Source organism: Puma concolor, chromosome D3 (genome assembly GCF_028749965.1).
Source record: "Puma concolor isolate L17-30 chromosome D3, mPumCon1.1.hap2, whole genome shotgun sequence".
Lineage (NCBI taxonomy): Eukaryota > Metazoa > Chordata > Mammalia > Carnivora > Felidae > Puma > Puma concolor.
In genome coordinates this window covers 27,816,345-27,838,134 of record NC_141678.1, presented here as the reverse complement: position 1 = coordinate 27,838,134, position 21,790 = coordinate 27,816,345, and the positions used below count along the sequence as shown (strand labels likewise).

The following is a 21,790-nucleotide window of genomic DNA, read 5'->3' as shown; positions in this document are numbered from 1 at the left end:
CCAGCGGACCACTGTGGAGAGGCTGGCAAACCAGGTCTACATTCCACCCAGAGGAATCAACGCGAAAGAAAACTAAGAAGATCTGAAGCCAACGCCAGGCACTTGCGCCAGTGATACAGGAAAGTGGGAGCCAGGAGCCAGAGCAGGACCGGGATTCCACTCGGGGATGGAGCTTTCAGCCCGGCTCAAGGGTGAGTGGTCAGCGACACGGGAACCCTAGAAGCCTGTTCTCTACCACTCCACACCACACACCACTCCATTCCACTCCACATACCATACCACCCACATCTCTCCACTCCATTCCACTCCACACCACACCCCTCTACACCTCACACCAGTCCCCTCCACGTACCATTCCACACGCCTCCACTCCACACCACACAACCACTCCATACCATTCCACCTACCACACCACACCATATCCCTCCACTCCATTCCACACCACACCGCTCCACGCCACACACCATTTAAGACCACACCCCTCCACTCCACACCCCTCCACACCACACCCTCTACTCCACACCATACCATTCCACACCACACTCCTCCACTCCACTCCACACCACACCACACCATACCATATCACAGATGAACTGCAAATACCTCAAGGTCGCAAAGGAAAATCTGACCTGTGGAAGGCCTAAAGGAAAATACAGGGGCTCTTTTTCAAAAACAGTCTTGGGGGTGGAGCAGGCCTTCCTGAACATGCAATAAATCTAAAAGCCATTAAGTGTAAAAAGAGATCTAAGGTACGTAAAAAAAAAAAAAAAAAAAAAAAAAGTTAAAAAAAAACCATTTGTACATCACACAAGTTAAGCGACATGACAAGCTGAGAAAATCTGCAGTATAAACGACATGGGATCACAGCCTTAATACGCAAACCAGCTGGAAGATAAGAAACAGATAAGAAAAAAGGAAAACCGGATAGAAAGTGGGCCAAGGACCAAGCTGACAACACACACACACACACACACACACACACACACACACACACACACTCTTTCTCTCTCTCTCTCTCACACACACACACACACACACACGCACACTCTCTCTCTCACACACATTCACAGACACACTCAGTTTTTTTAAATTTTTTTAAAATGTTTATTTTTGAGAGAGACAGAGACAGAATGCGAGTGGGTAAGGGGCAGAGAGAGAGGGAGACACAGAATCCGAAGCAGGCTCCAGGCTCCCAGCTGTAGCACAGGGCCCAACGCGGGGCTCGAACTCACGAGCTATGACATCATGACCTGAGCCAAAGTTGGACACTCAACCAACTGAGCCACCCAGGCGCCCCAACACACTCAGTTTTAAATGGCTAATAAATATGTGAAATGATGACTAATAATAGCAAATCCAAATAAAATCAGGCCATGTTTAACCAACTGGCTGATGATAAAAGAAAAGATAACTCAGAAATTTCGGCATAGAGGAAAAAAATGATCAATGTGACAACATGAAAACTACAAACTTCTGTATGAAAAAATACCCCCAAGTAGAAAGACAAACCACAGCTGGGGGAACTGGTAGAAGGTGATGGACAGAGGGATGCAAACCTGCATGAGCTTGACCACAGTCACTGGGAGGGACCACACAGGCCTTGGGCACAAACAAGTGGTGCTCACCCCAAAGGAGCAGGGGGAGAGGTTCCCTTCTGTTTTACAGCTCATGAAAAAGCTGAAGTCCCAGGCAGGGTGAAGGGGGACAGCAGGCAGAAGCGCACCTGTAACCTGGTGAAGCCCACCAGGAGGGAGGGCCTGCTAGCAGCATGGGTGAAGGTGTGAAGGGCACCTACCCCTGCACCTGGGTTCTCTACCTGTAGGAAACACCCCTGACAGGTGTATGTAACATGCAAGAAGCATTATGACAGTAATAAGATGCACGTCAAAGGTTTTCACTGCAGCATTTCATGATGATGACAAAAAGAGACTAGGGAGATGTTCATGAGTCATGAAAAGATAAACTACATCACATCCATTCAAGGGAATCAAGCCCCGGCTGCGAACAGAGATGCCTCATGAAGAGTGAAACAGTAACAAGCAGAGCACACCCGTGCCTACACACATATACTTGCACACACACACCCATTTACCCTCGCACTTTTCCTCGCTTTTCCACCCCATATGTATGTATGTATGTATATTCTCAAAACCAAGTCCCAAGGCCACCGAGCGCCTGCTGACGACCAAGCCTCTGCTGCCCTCTGGTGGCCTTTCCAGTCCCTGCAAGCATGAAGTCCCCCACCCCCACCCCCCCAACTACTACCCCCAACGCTGCTCACAAGAGTTGTCTGGACCTGAAACGCCCCCCTAACAGCCTGCTCTGTGGGTACAGGAAGTGCATTTAGTGCATTATCACCTGCTCAGGAAGTGTAAAACCACTCACACACTTCAAGTCTTATTTCCACAACCGAGCTATGGTTTCTGAGAACTTTGGAGCCTTTGCTGGATTTCAGGGAAGCCCAAGGTGTAAACCAGAGGAAAGGGGATGTTTAATCAAGGCCCAAGGAGAGGTCAATGGCTTTCCCTAATGACCTGGCCTTACCTTCTCCTCCTTGAATATCCTTCCTCTGTGATGTCCTTAACGGGACCCACTGATACCCTGGGGCTCCAAGAACCCTATTTGAAAACCGCTGCCCTAGACAGTTGGCTGATGCATTTTGTAATACTTGTGTCATCACTTCTAAGACAGTCACAGGATGCAGTATGTCAACAGCCCCACCAAGGGGCACAAGAACCATGTTCCCTTTCCTTCTTTCCAGTAGATAAGAAAGAATGCACTAGAGAGACAGGACTAACATATGGTTCTAAATGGCCCTGATGTTTGCAACTGTGAACAAGAGGATTTCCACTAAGGCCCATGCCAGGTCTTACGTTTTTCCAGGGGACTCCTTCAGCCAGAAGATGTCATCACTTGTAATTCCATATTCCAAGGCGCCTTCGATCTACCCAGAAAAAAAAGGATCAGTGTGAGAAGAGCATCACCTAGCCTGTTCCTAGAGACTTCCCCCAAAGAGGACGACCATTTTGTAGACGCAACTCAACCAGAACCACCCCGGCTCACACATGGGTGCACTTCCTTGCTCCACAGACTTTTATTCAGGTTTAGCCTCTAGGGACAGGTGACCAGGCTATATCTGACTCAGTGTGCCATCCACTACTGGGCAAAGCACCCCAGCACACCTTGGCTGTATGAGGTGGCTGGGGAGCTGGGGTATGGCTCTCCCTGCTCTCCAGGGCCTTCCCCTTGATCCAGACCCGGGCCGAGAGGAGGGCAGGTGAGGAGCAGAGTGAGTCAGGGCATGAAGGGACAGGCTGGCTCCAAAAGCACAAGGCTGAAGGCTGGATGCTATTGGGCACTCTTGAGGGAGCCTGGGAATTGTACAGACTCTCCTGAATCCCAGAGGAGCCCAAGAGGGACTGCCAAGCAGACTGGGGAGACACAAGGACCAGCGTCCTCTCAGCAGCCCATGAGAGTAAGAAGAGTAAGATGTGCTGGTGGAGAGGAAGCAGACTGCAAACAGTTTATGATTCCAATTGGCAATAAAAATAAAGTCAGGAATTTCTCGGGGTTGTGCAAAGAAAACTGAAAGGTCTGGAAATCAAAGGGCCTAAAACATAAGCAAGTCTTGGCAGGCACCCAGGGAGGGTGTGGTGGAGGTGGGTGATGGGAGGGTGGAGTGGCCACTGAGCTGACTCCCCCTGCACCGGACAGCTCCTGCTCTATCCTCCTCTGAGCGAATGGAGACATGGTGGCTGCCCAGCTGAGGTCCAGCATGGTGGGCCCAGGCCTGTTGCCTCTGCAGGGCACCCTGGCACATATGCAGGTTTGCCTGAGACGACTGCCCAGCTCCTGGGAGCTGACTGTGGCCTTCAGGGGCTTTAAGCAGAACCAATGTGGGCTTGGCTGATGGGTGTGGGGGTCACTAAGGGTCACCCACCTTTCCCGTCTGTTGTAGCTACCTTGTACAATAGCACCCTGCCACCCTACAGAGCCACATAATCTGCCCGAGGGCCACCTCTGTGCACAAGCCACCTGTCCCCTCTGGAGGCTGCTCTTGAGGGCCTGACAGCTGGAAGGGAGGCATGGTAGCCTCTGAGGACTGGAGGTGTACATTTCCCTCTGTGCCCCCTCTGTTCCCCATTTCCAGAGAAAGCATAGAACTAAAAGTAGAGGCTTAGGATTTAAGCATCTGAGGAGAAACAGAACCACTCCCTTGTTCCTCCTCCATCTGTGCTCTGTCCTAACTAGGAGGCAGATGCAGCCTCCATGCCCGGGAAATCCACTGGCCTCATTAACTTCACCACAGCCCATGTGGAGGCTCAGGGCTTGTGCCACCTGGTTCCCAGGTTCCCCTGTGAGACCCATGTGGTTGTGACCTCAGCCAAACCGCTTCCTGCTTCCCATCCCCCTCTCCACTAGCTCCACCTTCCTTGTGGGGGTGAGGGCAGAGAAGCACCCTCAAGTAAGACGGGGCCAGGAGGGGATGCTGGCAAAAAATGGTGGACTGAGGACCTCCCAAAGTTCACCCCTCCATAAAAACAGCCAGAACTTGGGGCGCCTGGGTGGCTCAGTCGGTTAAGCGGCCGACTTCGGCTCAGGTCATGATCTCACGGTCCGTGAGTTTGAGCCCCGCGTCGGGCTCTGTGCGGGCTCTGTGCTGACAGCTCAGAGCCTCGAGCCTGTTTCGGATTCTGTGTCTCCCTCCCTCTGACCCTCCCCCGCTCATGCTCTGTCTCTCTCTGTCTCAAAAATAAACGTTAAAAAAAAAAATTAAAAAAAAAAACAACCAGAACTAAAAAAAAATAAATTAATTAAAAAAAAAAGAGTAAAATTCAACTTTTTGAGAACCATTGAAATTAACCAAAGGCTTGTGGCAACATAGGGCACTTTAAAAAAAAAATTTTTTTTTAACATTTATTTATTTCGAGACAATGCGAGAGACGGAGTGCAAGCAGCAGAGGGGCAGACAGAGGGAGACACAGAATCCGAAGCAGGCTCCAGGCTCTGAGCTATCAGCCCAGAGCCCAATGCGGGGCTCGAACTCACGAACCGTGAGATCATGACCTGATCTGAAGTCGGACGCTTAACCGACTGACCCACTCAGGCGCCCCAACACAGGGAACATTTCAGTCAAGAAAAATGGCTGAGACTTGGTAAGAACAGTGAGTTTGGTGGAGTTTTAACTGACGCTAGCCCCATCTCTCAGCTCAGCAGCAACCTTGAGAAATGAAGAGTGACTTTAAAAACGTACTGGAGAGCAGAACAGAGCCAGAGGCCTTCCAAAGCTCCTTCCCAGAGTCATTGTTGGACCTGGCTGGGGCTTCCCCAGAAGACCCCACTCAAGAGGCTTATCTTCCACCTCTCTTGACCTTGCCCAGGGTCAAAAGCTCTCTCTGAGGAGGATCTTCCCAGTGATGTAATGTCACAGCTGCCTGAGGTGATGGATAACAGCTGAAGCAAACAACATACTACCCAAAAGTTTAAAAGGAAAAGCCAAGGAATGAGACGTCCATTAGAGCTTTGAAAAGGTCCCACGTATTCCTGGGGACCTAGAAGGCCAGGTGTAGGCACTGGGCTGTGCACACACCAGGGAAAGGCCTGAGACAGCCTGAACTCTCACCTCTGGCTGGCCTTGAGGCCCAGCACAAGTAGGTAGTGAGGGCTAAGGCAGAGTTTCTGGTACCTGGCTAAATGTCAAAAGCGTGCCCCCAAATGCCTACAAACCCCTCAGCAAAGACTGTGTGTTTTCTCCAGGTGTTTAAGGAAACCTCTGTCTAGTTACTAGCTGACCACTAAGCTAACTGAGCAGAGACGTTAGTGGCCTCCCATGACAAAGAATATAGATTTTACAAAATCAGTTCAGAAAACCACCTGACAAACAATAGCAATAAACAAAATCCTACAGTGGAGAGAGATTCTGACTTCCAGAGTTAACACGTTATTTTATTTGAAATATTCATTTTTCAATAAAAAAATTACAAAATGTGAAGAAACAAGAAAGTATAGTATGACCTTTACATGTTATTGGTGGGGGAATGTAAAATGGTGTAGCTGCTTTGGAAAACAGTCTGGTGGTTCCTCAAAAAGTAAAAACTGACCATCGACTCCATTCCTAGGTATATAGCCAAGAGAAGTGAAAACTTAAGTCCACAGAAAAACTTGTACATAAATGTTCACAGCAGCATTATTCACAACAACTCAAAGTGGAAACAATTCAGATGTCCATCAGTGGACAAGTGGATAAACAAAATATGTCTACCCACACAATGGATCATTACTCAGGCATAAAGAGAAATGAAGTTTTAACACATGCTACAATGTGGAATCTTGGAAACATTCTGCTGAGTGCAGGAAGCAGGTCACAAAGGCCACATGTCTGATTCCATTTATGTGAAATGTCCAGAGTGGGCAAATCCATAGGGACAGAAAGCAGACTAGTGGTTGCCAGGGGTTGGGGAGGCAGGGAATGGGCAGTGACTGCTAATGGTACAAGGTTTCATTTTGGGGGTGAAAATGTTCTGGAATTAGGTAGTGGAGACTGACGGCTGCACAACTGTGAATATACTAAAACTCCCTGAATCGTACCCTTTAAAAGGGTGCATTTTATGGTGTATAAATTTTATGTCAATTAAAAGCAAGATTTGGGGTAGGGGAAGGAAGAAAAGGCTAAAGTCCTGGATGTTCCAACATTTTGAGGCTGAAGAGAAAAGGAAGAATCAGCAAAGCAAGATAAAGAAGACCAGGTGCGGTGGTGTCTCAGAGCCACCAGAAGAGTGAAGTGACAGTTGTTCTTAGGATTCAGCAGTACTGGGTCCCTGCTGACCTGCTTCTGTAGAATGGACATGAGAAAGAATTAGAAACAGGGATGCCTGGGTGGCTTAGTCGGTTCAGTTGATTAAGCGTCTGACTCTTGGTTTCAGCTCAGGTCATGATCTCGCAGTTCACGGGTTCAAGCCCTCCATCAGGCTCTGCAATGGCAGCACGGAGGCTGCTTGGGATTCTCTCTCCCTCTCTCTCTCTGCCTCTCCTCTGCTCACGTGTGTGCACACCCTCTCTCCCTCTCAAAACAAATAAACTTTAAAACTGAAAAAAAAAAAAAAAGAAAGAAAGAAAAAGTGACCACAGTGAATATAGAAAAACTAATTTCTTTAAGAAAAGAAAGAATGGGGATGCTGCTGGTGTGGGAAGCATGAGCTGAGAGACCATGAACGTGCCCAGGGTGGCAGGGAAGGCTGTGTGCTGGGGACACTCACGTGGGTGGGGTACCTTGGCCGCCCTCCAGTAGCAATGACAATATGCTCCGCGGAAAGCAAAGTCTGAGAAGAAATCAAGGAAGTTGTGGTCACACAGATGTACTGCGGCACACAGATGCAGAGGGCTCGACTGCCCACAGGTACCCCTGGCAGAGACCCACACTTTCTAATTACAGTTGCTGCCCTGCAGTGTGGACCCTCCAGCCAGGAGCTCAGAGGTCCCTTGGAGCTGGGAGCCTGTCAAGGGTACTCAAGCCAGGAGGGGGTGCAACAGAAGAGGGCAGGGAGACATTGTAACTCCAAACACCACCACCCCCCCCGCGCCCAGTTTACAGAGCACCCTGCAGGTGTCTCGTCTCCTCCAATCCCCACAAAATTCTGCAAGGCTGTGACCACCCACCCTATCGCCCAGCACAGCAGGCAGCCTAGCACAACATGCATCTCAGTGGTCTGTTTCATTGTTTATGGAGAGTGACAACCAGCCTCAGAGAGATCTGCTGTCAATTCCAGCAGCACTTATTACTGCGAACATCACTGGGGTTGAATGAAGCTGGAGTCAGCACCCCAGGTCTTTGGAAGGGTCAGGACTGCCTGAGAGGAGCCACTCAGGAGAGCTGGGCACTCACCTCTTTCCCACCTTTAGTGACACCGCAAATCGTGTGCTCATTGACAAAGCTGGCCTTGATGTTAAAGTACTTGACTTTTCTGCAAAATAAAAATAAGATTGTCAAATATTTCCTCTGTAAATTAAGTGTCACTTATGGGATTAAACAGGGAGCAGATGGGTAAAAGCCTAGCTCGGACCCACAGCCCCCTGCCCACAGCTCAGGTGGGGCAGACAGCACTGGGAAGCATGAAGGGGGAGAAGGGTAGCTGTCATCTCCCCAAGGGTCCCCTGGACCATAGATCCCTGGAACTGCTGGACAGAAGCCAGCATAGTTCTGAGAGCCCAAGTACAGCCCTGGTGTGTGTGATGACAGAAGTGGCTGAGCCTCCCTAGGGTCCATCCTTGTCACCTGGGCACTTTCCGGCAGGGAACAGAGGCCCCCATGTGCACCCAGTTATCCCCGCCATCCAAATGACCAACCTCCTGCTGACAAGGAAGGGTGCCCACTAGGAAGACATTACTCTTACACTCTTACATCCCTCTAGGGGATAGTGAGGCTGGAAAACAAGTCTGATGAGGACATAAGGGTGGTCAGGTGCATGGTGTGTAGAAATGATCCACATCTTCTAATAATGAAGGCCACCCTGTAGTGGTGGGTTCTTGGCACATTTGGGAAGGCTTTATCACCTCCTGGACTTTATGTCCTCCCCACAATCAAGCCCCATGCCTCCATATGCTGCCTGAGCTGTAGGAAGCAAGTCCTCACTCACCCCCACAGCTCAGCAATAGCCATAGGATACAGACAGAAGTTCTGCACCGGCTTCCATCTGTGGGCACCTCTAGAGCTGCCCTGGGGTCAGGCCTGTTTGGCACTTGCCTGGTTGCTGCCCAGGGCCAGCAGGATGGATGGCAGAGCCCTATGCTTCCAGCAAACCGCACTGGGGGATACTGAGCCCCACACAGAGGAAAAACAACAGGATACAGCTCAGCTCCCTGGTGGGGGGGATCACTAGGGACGACCAGGATGGGCAGGTGGGCCAGCTTCTCCAGCTCAGGTGTCCTGGGTTTCATGGGTGCAAAATAGCTGCCTACTGTACAGGCCCAGGAAGACTTCTTGGAGCCAAGCAAATAGAGCTCAGATGAGAGCCACCAGACCTCTGAGGGAACACTCTCCCCTCCATGACCTGCATGGGCACAGGGAAGAGCTACAGGGCCAGGAGCAAAGCCTAGCCAGAGTCAAGTGCAGTTTGGGGCACCTCTCCGTCTGGTAGTGGCTCCTCAGGGAGGATCCTTTGGTGGAAGAAATCTCGGCATCTTGGTTGGGGGACCCCAAAGGGCTGACGGGACTTTGTCCCAGGCTAGAATGATCATGTTGGACATATGCTTCAGCACACAACAGCAGGTGCCTTCATGTATGCCTAGAGAGCCAGGAGGTGGGTGGTAAGGTGTGGGGTTCAGGGTGTGGGAGCCTTGGAGATGAGAGGTGAGTTGTGGACTTCACAGCGTGGGGCCTGGGCAACATGGGGCTCATGGGGCTCCTTCCACATAACAGTGGTCCACCCTGACAGGAGAAAGGTCACCTGCCTCGAGGAAGGTGCTGGCGTCTGGGATGGCCCTCTCTATGCTCCCACACTCTGGCCATTGTTCTCCCTAGCCCCAGCTCCGAGCATGCCTCCTCCTTGGTGCAGCCCTGGGCTCCAGCTATCCTGCCAACATGCCCCCCACTCCCTGCTACTCCAGGTTCTGCAGGTGCCAGCTTGCAGGGTGGCCTTCTGCTCACAGGGCACTCACCCCATCTGCTTCTCGTGTGTGCACCCCCACCCCTTGGGCAGGGACTTCTAGTCTTATCACTGCTGAGCCTTTGAGGAGTTAAGTGCTTGACAAGGTATGAAATGACCCAGAGAGGGCCCGGGAGGGCCTGAGGAGGCCTCAGTACCTATCCTGAAGCTGGACCCGGTGACCCCAGTTCAGGGATTTCACATAATTCTGAACAGCTTCTGCCATTTTCCTCCTGTTAACACACAACAAGAGATGTTAAAAACCACAACAGAAGCAATAACTATAGAGTCCCACAACAGACGATCAGATGCAAATAGTGGGTTAGCAGAAATACTAAGAAACAAAGTGATTCTAAAGGTGGGAAATGTGACATCTATCCCCACGGCCACTGTCTCTGTCCTGGGTTTGGGGCTGTGGGACTTTGGACTCAGGGAAAACAGGGGCTTTGGGGCACAGCCACCAGGACACAGCAGTGGCCCTGAGTCTAGGTCATCTGAGAACCACAGAGGGGCCTATGTGCAGCTCAGAGCAGACCAGGTGCCACCTGTGGAACCTGAATCAGTTTCTCACCCTGCACCAGTGGTCTTTGGGGCCAGATCAACCTTTGTGAGGGTGTCCGGTGCACCATAGGGCCTTTAGCAGCACCCCATAGGTGCAGCAGCCCCCCCCCACCAGTGGTGATAACCAAAAATGTCTCTAGACTCTGCCAAATGTCAAGGGGTGGGGCACAGAGCTGTTCCCAGTGAGGGCCCCTCTCTGATAGCATGCTTCCGTGAGGGTTAATGGAGCAGTCAACCTCCCCCATGAGCAGCGGACAAGCACTGGGAGTGGGCAGGGCTCCTCACCAGTCATGCAGGACCGGCTGGGCCACATCCCAGCCGTAGTGGGGAGCGTCGCGGATCATACCCCCCAGCAGCGCTGCCTGGTGTATCAGCTTCTTGGGGATGCAGCCAACGTTCACACACGTGCCGCCTAGGCCCCACCTAGTGCCTGGCATGTTGGGAAGAGCATGTTTAGATTTGTATTCAGGGGACTAGAAGTCTCTCCTGTTCTACAGTTGTGTAGGATTCCTTGAAGTCATTGTTTGCAACTCAGACACGCTCCAGGTGAACACTGCCCTGTGAATTTACTCTCTATGATTATAGTCAGATTCATTTTTAAATAAGAACGAGGAACTTTACATTAATGGTGACTTACTGGAGAAACAGGACCTGTGCCAGAGATGCCAACTAGCAGTGGGTGACTGGCTCTAGGCTCAGCCACCCTCCGTGCATGAACCAGGCACCCTTCCTCCCTCTTCCCCAGGACACACGGCTCCCATCCAGGGCTACCTACCTCGGGGGGAAGGCTCCACATAGTCTACCACGGCCACCTTCATTCCCAGCTGAGCGGCTGGAAAGACAAAAAGAGAGAGCAGATGGGCAGCTGCTTCGGGCTGGGGCTGGGGACCCTAGGGGCCCATGACCACCAGAAAACGGCAGGGAAAGACCAGGACCAGCAACTTCCCACCAGCTCCACACCCAGATCTCCCCACCTGTCAGCTGCCACACAGCTGTGCTGCCCATAAATGGGAACCCTTGGGCCTCTTCTTGACTGTAGCCTTCACACCACCCACCCTAGTGCCAGGACCCAGTGGGATGCCCACCCTTCCTCATATGCCCACCACAGCCCTCCCTTGTCTTCTGCCGCACCTGGCTCCAGGCCCAGACATTCAGCATGAGCCTGGTGCCCACCCAGAGCATACTTACATGCATCACAGGAGTATCCACCTCCTGGGAGAGGCCCCAGACTCGGAGCTTCCCCTGGCTCTCTCCCCAGACCTACCCAGGAGACTCATTCATCTCCTCTCTTCTCCACTGGACACCATGGGAGGCTTCTACCCAAGGTCTACCCTTGTGGCTATTTGCTACCTCATTCTCAGGGTGAGAAAATGGAAGGTCAAATGGCAGGTCCGGGATCAGCCAGGCCCCAAAGTGGGAGGGAGACCTGGGCTCCAACTGCACCTCCTGTCTGGAGTCTCCTGGCTTTCCCCACTGGCTGTGAGCAGATTCCTCCCAGGGCCACCAATCCTAGGTTCTGACCCTGTTACCAATTAGCCAGGGATAATTGAAGGGCTTCCCCTTGGCTTACTTGGGGAATTGCATCGCCAGCCTGGGCACTGGACTTGACTGAGGGCATGCCCGACTTAAACATCGTGACTCATGAGTGTTTCACATACTACAGAATGTACTCAATTCATGGCTATCAACCAAGATCAGAACAAAGTTTTAGAAGCCTTCATGTAAAAACCCATTTTGCTCAACTGATCAGTGATGCGATCGCAGTGCTTGTTTTAAAAACAAGGGGGACTCTTTGCCTGCTTCAGATTCTGTGTCTCCCTCTCTCTCTGCCCCTTCCCTTCTTGTGCTCTGTTTCTCTCTCAAAAATAACTAAACATTAAAAAAAAAAATTAAAAACAAGGGGGACTCTTCAAACATGCCTACGTCTGTCTCCCCCATCTGACACAATGGAGCAACAAGGACCGGATGTACCCTCCCATCCAAGACAACCAAAACTCCAGACGGAATACATAAAATAAGGGTTTCAAGAAACCAAACATTACTCTTCCAAGAAGAGTGATTCTTGGAAGATAGGAAACAAACGAGGTGAGCCTCACAGTTGGAGAGTCTTCAGGATGCAGCACAGGCAGAGCCCACCAGATTCAATGGCTGAGGAGAGAGGCTGGGAGCCTGGGGAGACTGAGGCAGCCAGAGCTTCTGGGACAGAGAACCAGAGAGGAGAGAGCTGCACAGAACCCCAGACATCTGATCAGTGCATGTGTGTGAGGAATTTACCTGAGGCCAGGAAAGAATCATCCAGAAAGACCAGAGGAGACAGTGATCATGCAGGGCTGGGAATACTGCCTGTTCCCAGAAGGTAAACTGGACAAAACAAATGATTCCTGGGGAGCTGTGAAAGTATTAAGGTCAGATCCCAGTCACTGGGAATGATTGGGCACAGCTCTGGACCTGCCTAATAAATTAAAAAAATTTTTTTTTTTAATTTTTTAAAATGTTTTATTTATTTGAGAGAGAGAGACTGAATGGGGGAAGGGCAGACAGAGAGGGAGACACAGAATCCAAAGCAGGCTCCAGGCTCTGAGCTGTCAGCACAGAGCCCGACACGGGGCTCAAACTCACAGACCGTGAGATCATGACCTGAGCCTAAGTCAGAAGCTTAACCGACTGAGCCACCTAAAATTTTTTTAATGTTTATTTATTTATTTTTGAGAGAGAGAAAAAGAGCACAAGCAGGGGAAGGGTCAGAGAGAGAGGGAGACACAGAATCCAAAGCAGGCTCCAGGCTCAGCACTGTCAGCTCAGAGCCCGATGCGAGTCTTGAACTCACAAACTGCAAGATCATGACCTGAGCTGAAGTCGGACACTTAACTGACTGAGCCACCCAGGTGTTCCTCGCCTAATAAATCTTAAGTGGAAGATGCAAAGGAATCAAACTCCAGAACATGCTCAAAACTGTATCTAGGAAGCTAAAAATATCTAGAAGCCAGCAAGGGAAATTCAATAGAAAACCATCAGGCATGCAAAGGAGCAGGAAAATACAAGCCGTAAGAGAGAAAAGATCAGTTAATGGAAACCAACCAAAAACTGACACAGTTGTCAGAATTAGAAAAAAACTAAAATGAGTATTGTATATTGTAACTGTATCCTCCGTGCTCAAAAAGTTAAGAAGCAACACGGAAGATATACAAAAGGACCCCGGTCGGATTTATAGAGATGAAGATTACAATAAAAGAGATAAAAAACATATTGGGTGGGATTAATGGTAGATTAGACTTTGCAGACTCTTTTATTAGTGAACTTGGAAACACAGGAATAGAAACTCTCCAAAGTGAAGAGAGCACCCAGGAGCTGAGGGGCAACTTTGAACAGCCTAATATATTGTGTGATTAAAGTCTCCCATAGTGAAGGAGAGGAGGAAGAACAGGAAAATTACCTGGAGAAATAATGATCGAAAATTCTCCCAACTTGATGAGAATTATAAATCCATGGTCCCAAGAAGCTAAGTGAAGTCTAGCAGAAAAATAATTGAGAACTACACCAGGGCACACCCTCATTAAATTGCTCAAAACCAATGAAAAGAGAAAATCCTGAAAACCACCAGAGGAAAAAAGACACACAATGAAAGAACACAGAGATAAAGAGGCAGCAGATGACATCAGAAACAATACAAGTGAGGGCTGCTGGGTGGCTCAGTTGGTTGTGTCCCACTCTTGATTTGGCTCAGGTCATGATCCCAGGGTCATGGGATTGAGCACTGTGTCAGGCTGAGCATGGGGCCTGTTTGGGTTTGTGTTCTCTCTCTCTCTCTCTCTCTCTCTCTCTAATAACAAACAAAAAGAAATAATGCAAGTGAGAAGCCAGAAGGACAATGTCTCTAAAGTACTAAAAGAAAAAACAAACAAAAACTCTATCTTCCTTGAATTCTCCACCCAGAGAAAATATCTTTAAAAACTAAAGGCAAGATAAAGATGTCTTCAGACATACAAAAGCTTGAAGAATTAATTACTCTTAGAGCCACATCACAAGAAATGTTCACTGACATCCTTAGGGTAGAAGCAAAATGATGGCAGATGGAAACTCGGATCTGTACAAAGGAAAGCGTACACCAGAAATGGTGACTACACGGGCAGATGTGTAAGATTTTTTCCTCATTAGTTTAATCTTTTTTGAAGGTAATGGTTTAAACAAAAAAATAGCAATGTGTTATGGGGCTTATAACATGTAAAAGTAAAACATATGACCACATAGGATAAAGGCTCGGAAGGGAGTAAGGGAAGCATGTTACCATACTAAGGTTTTCGTACTACATGTGAAGTGGGACAATATCACTTGCAGGCAGACTGTGACAAGTTCAAGGTGTCTACTGCAAACCCCAAAGCAGCTACCTCGCACCCTATGTATACATGAACTCAAAATGGACCAAAGGCCTAAGTGTCAGAGCTGAAAATGTACAAGTCTTAGAGGAAAACACAGGCATACACCTTTGTGAGCTTGGGTAAGACCACTGTTTCTCAAATACCCAAAGCATAGCAACAAAATAAATAAGAAATAAACCGGACTTGCATCAAAATTAAAAATGTGCTGCAAGAAAGTGAAAAGATAATCCATGGAATGGAAAAAAGTATTGGCAAATCATATACCTGATAAGGGTCTAGTAACCAGAATATATTTATGTATGAATATGTAACATAGGAGGCACCTGGGTGGCTCAGTAGGTTCAGCATCTGACTTTGGCTCAGGTCATAATCTCACAGTTCATGGATTCAAGCCCCACGTCAGGCTCTGTGCTGACAACTCAGACCCCAGAGCCTGCTACGGATTCTGTGCCTCCCTCTCTCTCTGCTCCTCCCCTGCTCATACTCTGTCTCTCAAAAATAAATAATAAACATTAAAAAAATTGTTTTAAGAATAAAATCTTTAAAAAAAAAGTGGGCAAAACTTGTGAATAGACATTTACTCATAGATATGCAAATAGACAATAAACACATGAAAAGATGATCCATGTCATTAATCGTTAGGAAAACACAGACGAACCACAAGGAGGTACCATTTGAGCACCTACTTAGGAGACTATAATAAAAAAGATAACACATGCTAGAGAGGATGTGGAGAAATCTGAACCTTCCTGCATCACTGGTGGGAATATAAAATGATACAGCCACTTTGGAAAATAGTCTGGCATTTCCTCAAAAGGTCAAACCACACAACTCCGCAATTCTACTCCTAGGTATCTACCCAAGAGACAGGAAAACAGATCCACACAAAAATATGCACACAAATGTTCCCAGTACCATCATTCACAAAAGCCAAAAAAGTAGAAACAACCCAAATGTCCAGCAATGGACAAGTGGATAATAAAATGTGATCTGTCCATGCAGTGGAATGGTATTTAGCCACTGAAAGGAATACGGCATTAGCATATGCTGTGTGGTGGATGAGTGCTGAAAACATTATGGTAAGTGGAAGATACAAAGACAAAAGACCACATATTTATATGAAATATCCAGAATAGGCAAATACACACAAATAGAAGGTGGATTAGTGGTTGTCTGGGGCTGAGGACTGGCTGCTAATGGATACAGAATAATTTTGGAGGGTGGTGAAAATTTCTATGATTGATATAGTGATAGTTGTAAAACTCTGTGAATATACTAAAAATTACTGAATTGTGCATTTTTGTGTTTTTTAAGTAGGCTTCCCACCCAACACAGAGTCCAAAGCAGGGCTTAAACTCATGACCCTGAGATCAAGGCCTGAGCCGAGATCAAGAGTCAGATGTTTAACTGACTGAGCCACCAAGGCGCCCCTGAATTATGCAATTTAAATGAATGAATAGTATGGTATATGACTTAATCTCAAAAAGCTGTTAGAAAACATATGAAACACTTCATGATAAATCTGATGAACGATGTGGAGACCTGTGCATTGAAGACTATGAAAGACTATGGCAATAAATGAAAAAATACCTAAAGAAGAGATATACTACATGACCTACCTGTTCTACTTTTAGGCATTTATCTCAGAGAATTGAAAACATGCATCCACACCAAAACACAAACCCAAATGTTCACAGCAGCACCATTCACAATAGCCCCAAACTGCAAATACCCCAAATGTCCACCTATAGGTGACTGGCCCAACATCATGTGGTGCATGCAAACAACAGAATACTAATCAGTAATAAAAAGGAATGAACTCTAGATGCACACAGCATCACAGATCAATCTCAAAATAATTATGCTATGTGAAAAAAAGCCAGAGAAGTAAGAATACATGCTGCATGATCTCATCTTGCATAACAAGATTTTAGAAAATGCAAACTAATCTGTAGTGAGAGAAAGCAGATCATTGGCTGTCTGGGGATGCAGCAGAGAGGGAGCAGCAGGAAGGGGTTCCCAAGGTTTGAGGAAACTTTGGGGTTTGTTATGAGCTGAGTCACGTCCCGTCAAAATTCATGTTGGAGCCCAAACCTCCAGAACCTTGGCATGTGACCTTATTTGAAGACAAGGTCTTTATAGAGGTTAGAATTGAGACCATAGGGTGGGCCCTACCTACTCCAATCTGACTGGTGTCCATATAAAAAGATGAGATTAGGACATAGACACACGGAGGAAAGGCCATGTGAGGACACAGAGAAATGACAGCCATCTATAAGCCAAGGACAGAGGACTCAGAAGAAACAACCCTGCTGGCACCTTCATCTCAGACTTCCAGGCTCCAGTGAGGAAATACATTTCTGCTGCTTAAGCCATGCAGCCTGTGGTTCTTTGTGACGGCAACCCCGGCAAGCTAATGCGGGGGGGACGGACATGTTCACTAGCTTGACTGCGGTACTTGGCTTCACAGGTGTGTACGTATGTCAAAGCATATCAAGTTGTCCACTGTAAATATGTACGGTTTAAGTCAATTATATTTCAGTAAAGCTATAGAAAAGCACACAGGGAGAGATGTCACTGTTGAGAAAGGCAAAGACAGACCTGGGAAGTGTTGTGGGTTAACAGAGATGTGCCTCTACAGATAAGACACTAGAGTGGACACGACATCCAGGGCTTTCTTCTGCTATAAGACACACCACTGGGACAACTGTCTGTATGCTCTGTTTCTTGGGGTGGCTCTGTGGTTCAATGGGATGAGGATCTCGTGTCCCTCTGTGGGCCCCCAAATCAGCTGGGAGACTTCCAAGGTTCCTGCCCTCCACTGCAGGCCAGCACCCTCCTCTGCCCCTCAGAGCAAGAGCAGTGGACAGCAAATTTCCTTTATGCCAACTGTGATTCTAAAACCCAGGATCTGATATCAGAGAGCTGTAATTAAATGGTCAGGGTGGCTGCTCAACTCTTCATGTTTTGGGCACCATTTCTCTCTTGTCTTCCCCTCTCCCTCATCCACATCTGCCTCACCTGCCTCCTTATCATTTAGACAGACAAGCAGACTGCCAGGCACTCCTAAAGCAGAGAGCAGAGCCCCCAGTGAAATGGTGGCCATCTGTTCCGCATCCAGATTAGTGGTAAACTGCAACACGAGGTCTCTGGATGCCTCTGGGTCCAGCCCTTTCACTCAACACATCTTTACTGAGCACCCCGGGGTGCCCAGACCCATCTGGTTAGACACGGACAGCAGAACAAACCATGATCTCTGTGGGACAGTGCCAGGGCTAAGAACGAGGACAGTGGAGCCGGGAGCAGGGACCAGATGTGTGTGGAAGGGGGTAATTCTACCCTTGGCAGCAAAGACTGAAGGAAGATGAGTGAGCCCCACAGCTAACCAGGCTGGTGAAGACCAGGCCAGACCAGGCCAGGCAGACAGCCAGGGTGAGGCGCAAGGCCAGAAAGACCTTCGGGAAGCAGTGAGGCAGCCAGGGGCTGTAGCAGAAGAGTGAGCAAGGGTGTGGGTGGTGGGAGACATGTCAGATGGGTGGGGACAGCTCCCATGAGGCCTTGGGCTGCAGCCCAAGAGGGCAGGCTCAGACCTGGGTGTCATCCTGGCTGCTGGGAGTTGCACAGACAACTCGGGAGCGGCAGGGAGCAGGGAGGCTCTTGGGGTGACCCTGCAGGATGTAGGACCCCAGAGACCAGCAGGCCAGCTACAGAGATAATGCATTCTGTGCATGGCCACTCAGGGTGCATCTCCACCTAGCTACGAGAACAATGCAGCCCTCTCCAGGCGTCCCTGAAAGCTTGGAGCCCCCGCCACGCTGGCAGGATACAGGGAACTGGACACATACCTTCCTTGGCACAAGCCAAGCCGCCAGATCCCCCGCCAATCACCAGGAGATTGTAGTCCTGCCTCCCTGCTGGAGAAAGGAGAGGTGAGAAGAAGGGTCAGGACAAGTCTGGGATATGGATCCCATAAGATACCATGTGATTTCCAAAGGGCAAACAGCTCTGCCCAGTTAAATGTGGTATGAGATCTGTTTTATAGGATTGGAGCCCCCATCCTGTGATGGTCTGGGGTGATGATGCATCACACATCGAGGCAGAAGGCAACGATGGTATCCATCATCAGCACAAATCCTGAAACCAAGCAATGCCAGGTGAGGTTGGTGAAAGGTGTGTAATTGCCTTTGCAACAACAATCAGGTCAAGAAGAAGTTGCTCTGAACTTCACGCTCCAGAACTGCTCTGCTCTGCTTCAGAACTGCTCTGAACTTACACGTCACCCAACGTTCTAAGCCAGACACGGGATTAAAACACTCTTCTTGGGGGGCACCTGGGTGGCTCAGTCAGTTGAGCGTCCAACTTCAGCTTAGGTCATGATCTTGTGGTTTGTGAGTTCAAGCCCCACGTTGGGATCTGTGTTGTCAGCTTGTCAGCACAGAGCCCACTTTGGATCCTCTGTCTGCCTCTCTCTCTGCCCCTCCCCTGCTCACACTCTCTCAAAAATAAAAATTACCCCAAAAATTACAAAAACGAAAAACAAGAACACTTTTCTTGAGTGTGTCTTTCGGCTGTAACAGTCACCTTTTGTTCTGAGTGAGGAAAAATATAAAAAGCAATCCCTGCATCGGGCAGCACACCCTGGCCTCTCAAAGTGCCTAGTGCACTGTGGGCCTTGGGGGAGAAGTGACTCTAAAATGCCTTTTGGGCTTACCATGGCGTCACCTTGGAGGCAACACACAGCCCACTCCCACGCCCGGCACAGAGGGCCGCTCACATCTTTCCTGCCCTGCGGAAGACATTATCTGTCCCTCTTATGCAAACTGCTGGCATGGAAAGCAAGCAAGGGACAGTCAGAAGGGGGGGTCGTGGTGAGCAAAGGAGTGAGTCGGGGGTAGGTGAGAGTAGGTGTGTCCTTAGGTGTGGCCGGCTGGTCAAAGCTCTGACACAGGGCCCAAGATGGAAAGGCCCGGCACCAGGCACTGGCCTACTCCCTATAGAGAAAGGAAGAAATAACAGAAAATTATTAGTATGTTGAAAGGCAGAGGAGGTCAGACTGCTTTCAGAATGTCTAGAGCTGGCCACTGCTCCTGGGTGAAGCACAGGATCCTGTGATCAAATAAGGGTCTGCCACCCAAGGCCAGCGCAGCTGGTCACACTGGAGCCTGAGAAGTGAAAACACTGCACCTGCCTTTGTGGCCACCTTGACCTTTCTGGTGGGCAAGGCCGTAGAGAATACTCCTGAGGACCGCATCCCTCAGGGACCCTGGCTTTGTAGATGTCCCACAGACAGGGGTCTAGAACCTATGCTTTGCAAGGACACAGGAGCTCAGTTGAGCCTAGAGGAGGCCCTGGCTTGCAGCTGGTGAAGTTAGGGGAGTCACCACCAGGAGCTTGTGTCCAGGTGCTTGGATGGTGCCCTGCTACCAGACTGTCCTGTGGAGACGCTCCATTGCACCCACCCCAAAGCCAGGCCCACCCCGGGTTCTGTCCAGCAGGTGGCATTTGAGGGCACCTGTAATGTGTGAGAGGCGCACATGGGATCGAAGGGAGCCACAACTTGGTTCAAACAGCCAGTCCACAGTGAACCTAACTCCAAATTCAACTCAAGGGCTCTAAAGAGGCCTAAACTTTGTCAGTTATTCTGGTGGCTTTGATATGAGCCCAAAGAGCTGAGGACAGACTGCTGGCTGGAGACAAGCTACTGCTGGGCTGCGATGAGCACACGCCTGCTGGGCAGGGCAGCGTCTCTCCAGCTGCCCCGTGGTGAACAGGGGGAGGGGAAACACTAAGATTTTGCCCAGGAGAACACCCCTACCTTCCATTGCAGGTGCTGGTGCTGGTCCTTCCTGCTGACAGAACAGGTCCCTGCAAGCTCCTGGTGTCCCCAGCCCCACACTGTGTCCCCTTTGCCTGCTATCAGGCAGAGGGCAGGGCAACCAACTGGCTGTGTAGATTGCGGGCTTATCCTTGGTTTGCTCTCCCTGCCTGCTGTGCACACCCAGGAGCCTCTCAGTCTGATAAACCTGTGAAAGAGGTCAGCAGTGGAACTTTCTGTAAGTGTAGGAAATCTTCCTTTAAACATGTAGGAGGGTTGGGATACCCTGCCAGGGGGAAGGACCCTCAAGGGCCTGTAGGGCGGATGAGGTGGGTACTGCTCTGCGGGGGTTACCTGGAACACACCTGTGCACTCTGGTGCCCTGGACAGTCTCATAGCCTTCCTTTCCCCACTGCACATTCAGGGCTCAGCCCCAGAAAGGTCTGTCTCCAATTTGTTCTGAGTCCATTGTCCTTTAATTTTCTGCTCCCCCTCTGAACCAGAGGCCTGGCCCCCAGCAAGTTTGACAAGGCTGAATGAATGGTGCACTGCTCTGGGAGGGCAAGCAGAGGCTTTCCTGTGTGTCCACAGGCACACTGACCACTTCAGGGGACCACCTTGGGAGTCCCTTTGTGACTATTCCCTGCATCGTGCATCCTTCCTGGTAACAGGTGTTAGGGGACAGGTGACAGCAGTGTCATTCTGGTTCCTGTTCAGGGGTGGCATGGGCCACCCCCAAGCCTGGGATGGGGCAGGTGCCTTCCTGCTCTCAGACAGAAAGCTGCAGTTGAGATGGAGGAGGAGGCTCAAAATTAGCTCTGGGCATCCTTGTTGGGGGTTGGCACTGTGCCCAGGTCCTGTCAGCTCCTCATCACTGCAGCTAAGCTCTAGCTTTGGGGCTTCCTTCCCCTTGCTGCCCAAGGGTCATGGAGGCAGAATCTTTTGTGTTGCCCAGGTAGAAACAAAAAACTCCACTCCAAGGCCACTCCATTCTGCCCTAAGGCCAAGGTTACAGTGGCCAGAAGGGCCCTGGGCTCGTGGCAGCAGCTGCAGCAGCTCCTATTTATGCATCTTTTACTCTCACCAAGTGGGGTGAGGGCCCCACTGCACAGCTGCGTTTAATCCTCATGAACATCCCACCTTACTCATGCAGCAAGGAGTCTTTCAAAGATGGGGTATCCTGGCCAAAGTCCCAGGGGTCAGCAAAGCCACTCTAAGAGCAACTCCATCTCCCCACCTCCCAGGCCTCTGCAGGGCCACTTGATCCCCTAGGCTCCCTAAGGCCACACAACTTTGCCCATCTACACATGCTGTCAGCTTCATTCCACTGCTGGCAAGCACCCTGCTGCTCTTCCTCCCACAGCCACCACCTCTGAAGGAGGCCTCATCCCTTCCTT

General features: G+C 49.7%; 1 protein-coding gene across 5 annotated transcripts in view; it reads right to left on the bottom strand.

Moving 5' to 3' along the window:
• The window catches only part of TXNRD2 (thioredoxin reductase 2), a 51,600-nt gene that overhangs the window by 28,911 nt on the left and 899 nt on the right, over positions 1 to 21,790 (bottom strand). For 2 of the 5 annotated variants that reach the window (XM_086682243.1, XM_086682245.1), the window contains exons 2-8: positions 18,424 to 18,492; positions 10,978 to 11,034; positions 10,488 to 10,632; positions 9,800 to 9,874; positions 7,883 to 7,961; positions 7,257 to 7,319; positions 2,874 to 2,944 (exon numbers count right to left, since the gene is read on the bottom strand). In XM_086682243.1, the coding sequence (XP_086538369.1) occupies positions 2,874 to 2,944; positions 7,257 to 7,319; positions 7,883 to 7,961; positions 9,800 to 9,874; positions 10,488 to 10,632; positions 10,978 to 11,034; positions 18,424 to 18,492 (559 nt within the window). Of the gene's footprint in view, positions 1 to 2,873; positions 2,945 to 7,256; positions 7,320 to 7,882; positions 7,962 to 9,799; positions 9,875 to 10,487; positions 10,633 to 10,977; positions 11,035 to 18,423; positions 18,493 to 20,393; positions 20,602 to 21,790 lie in introns of all 5 variants that reach the window. The other 3 variants (XM_086682246.1, XM_086682247.1, XM_086682244.1) reach the window with 3 other exon arrangements.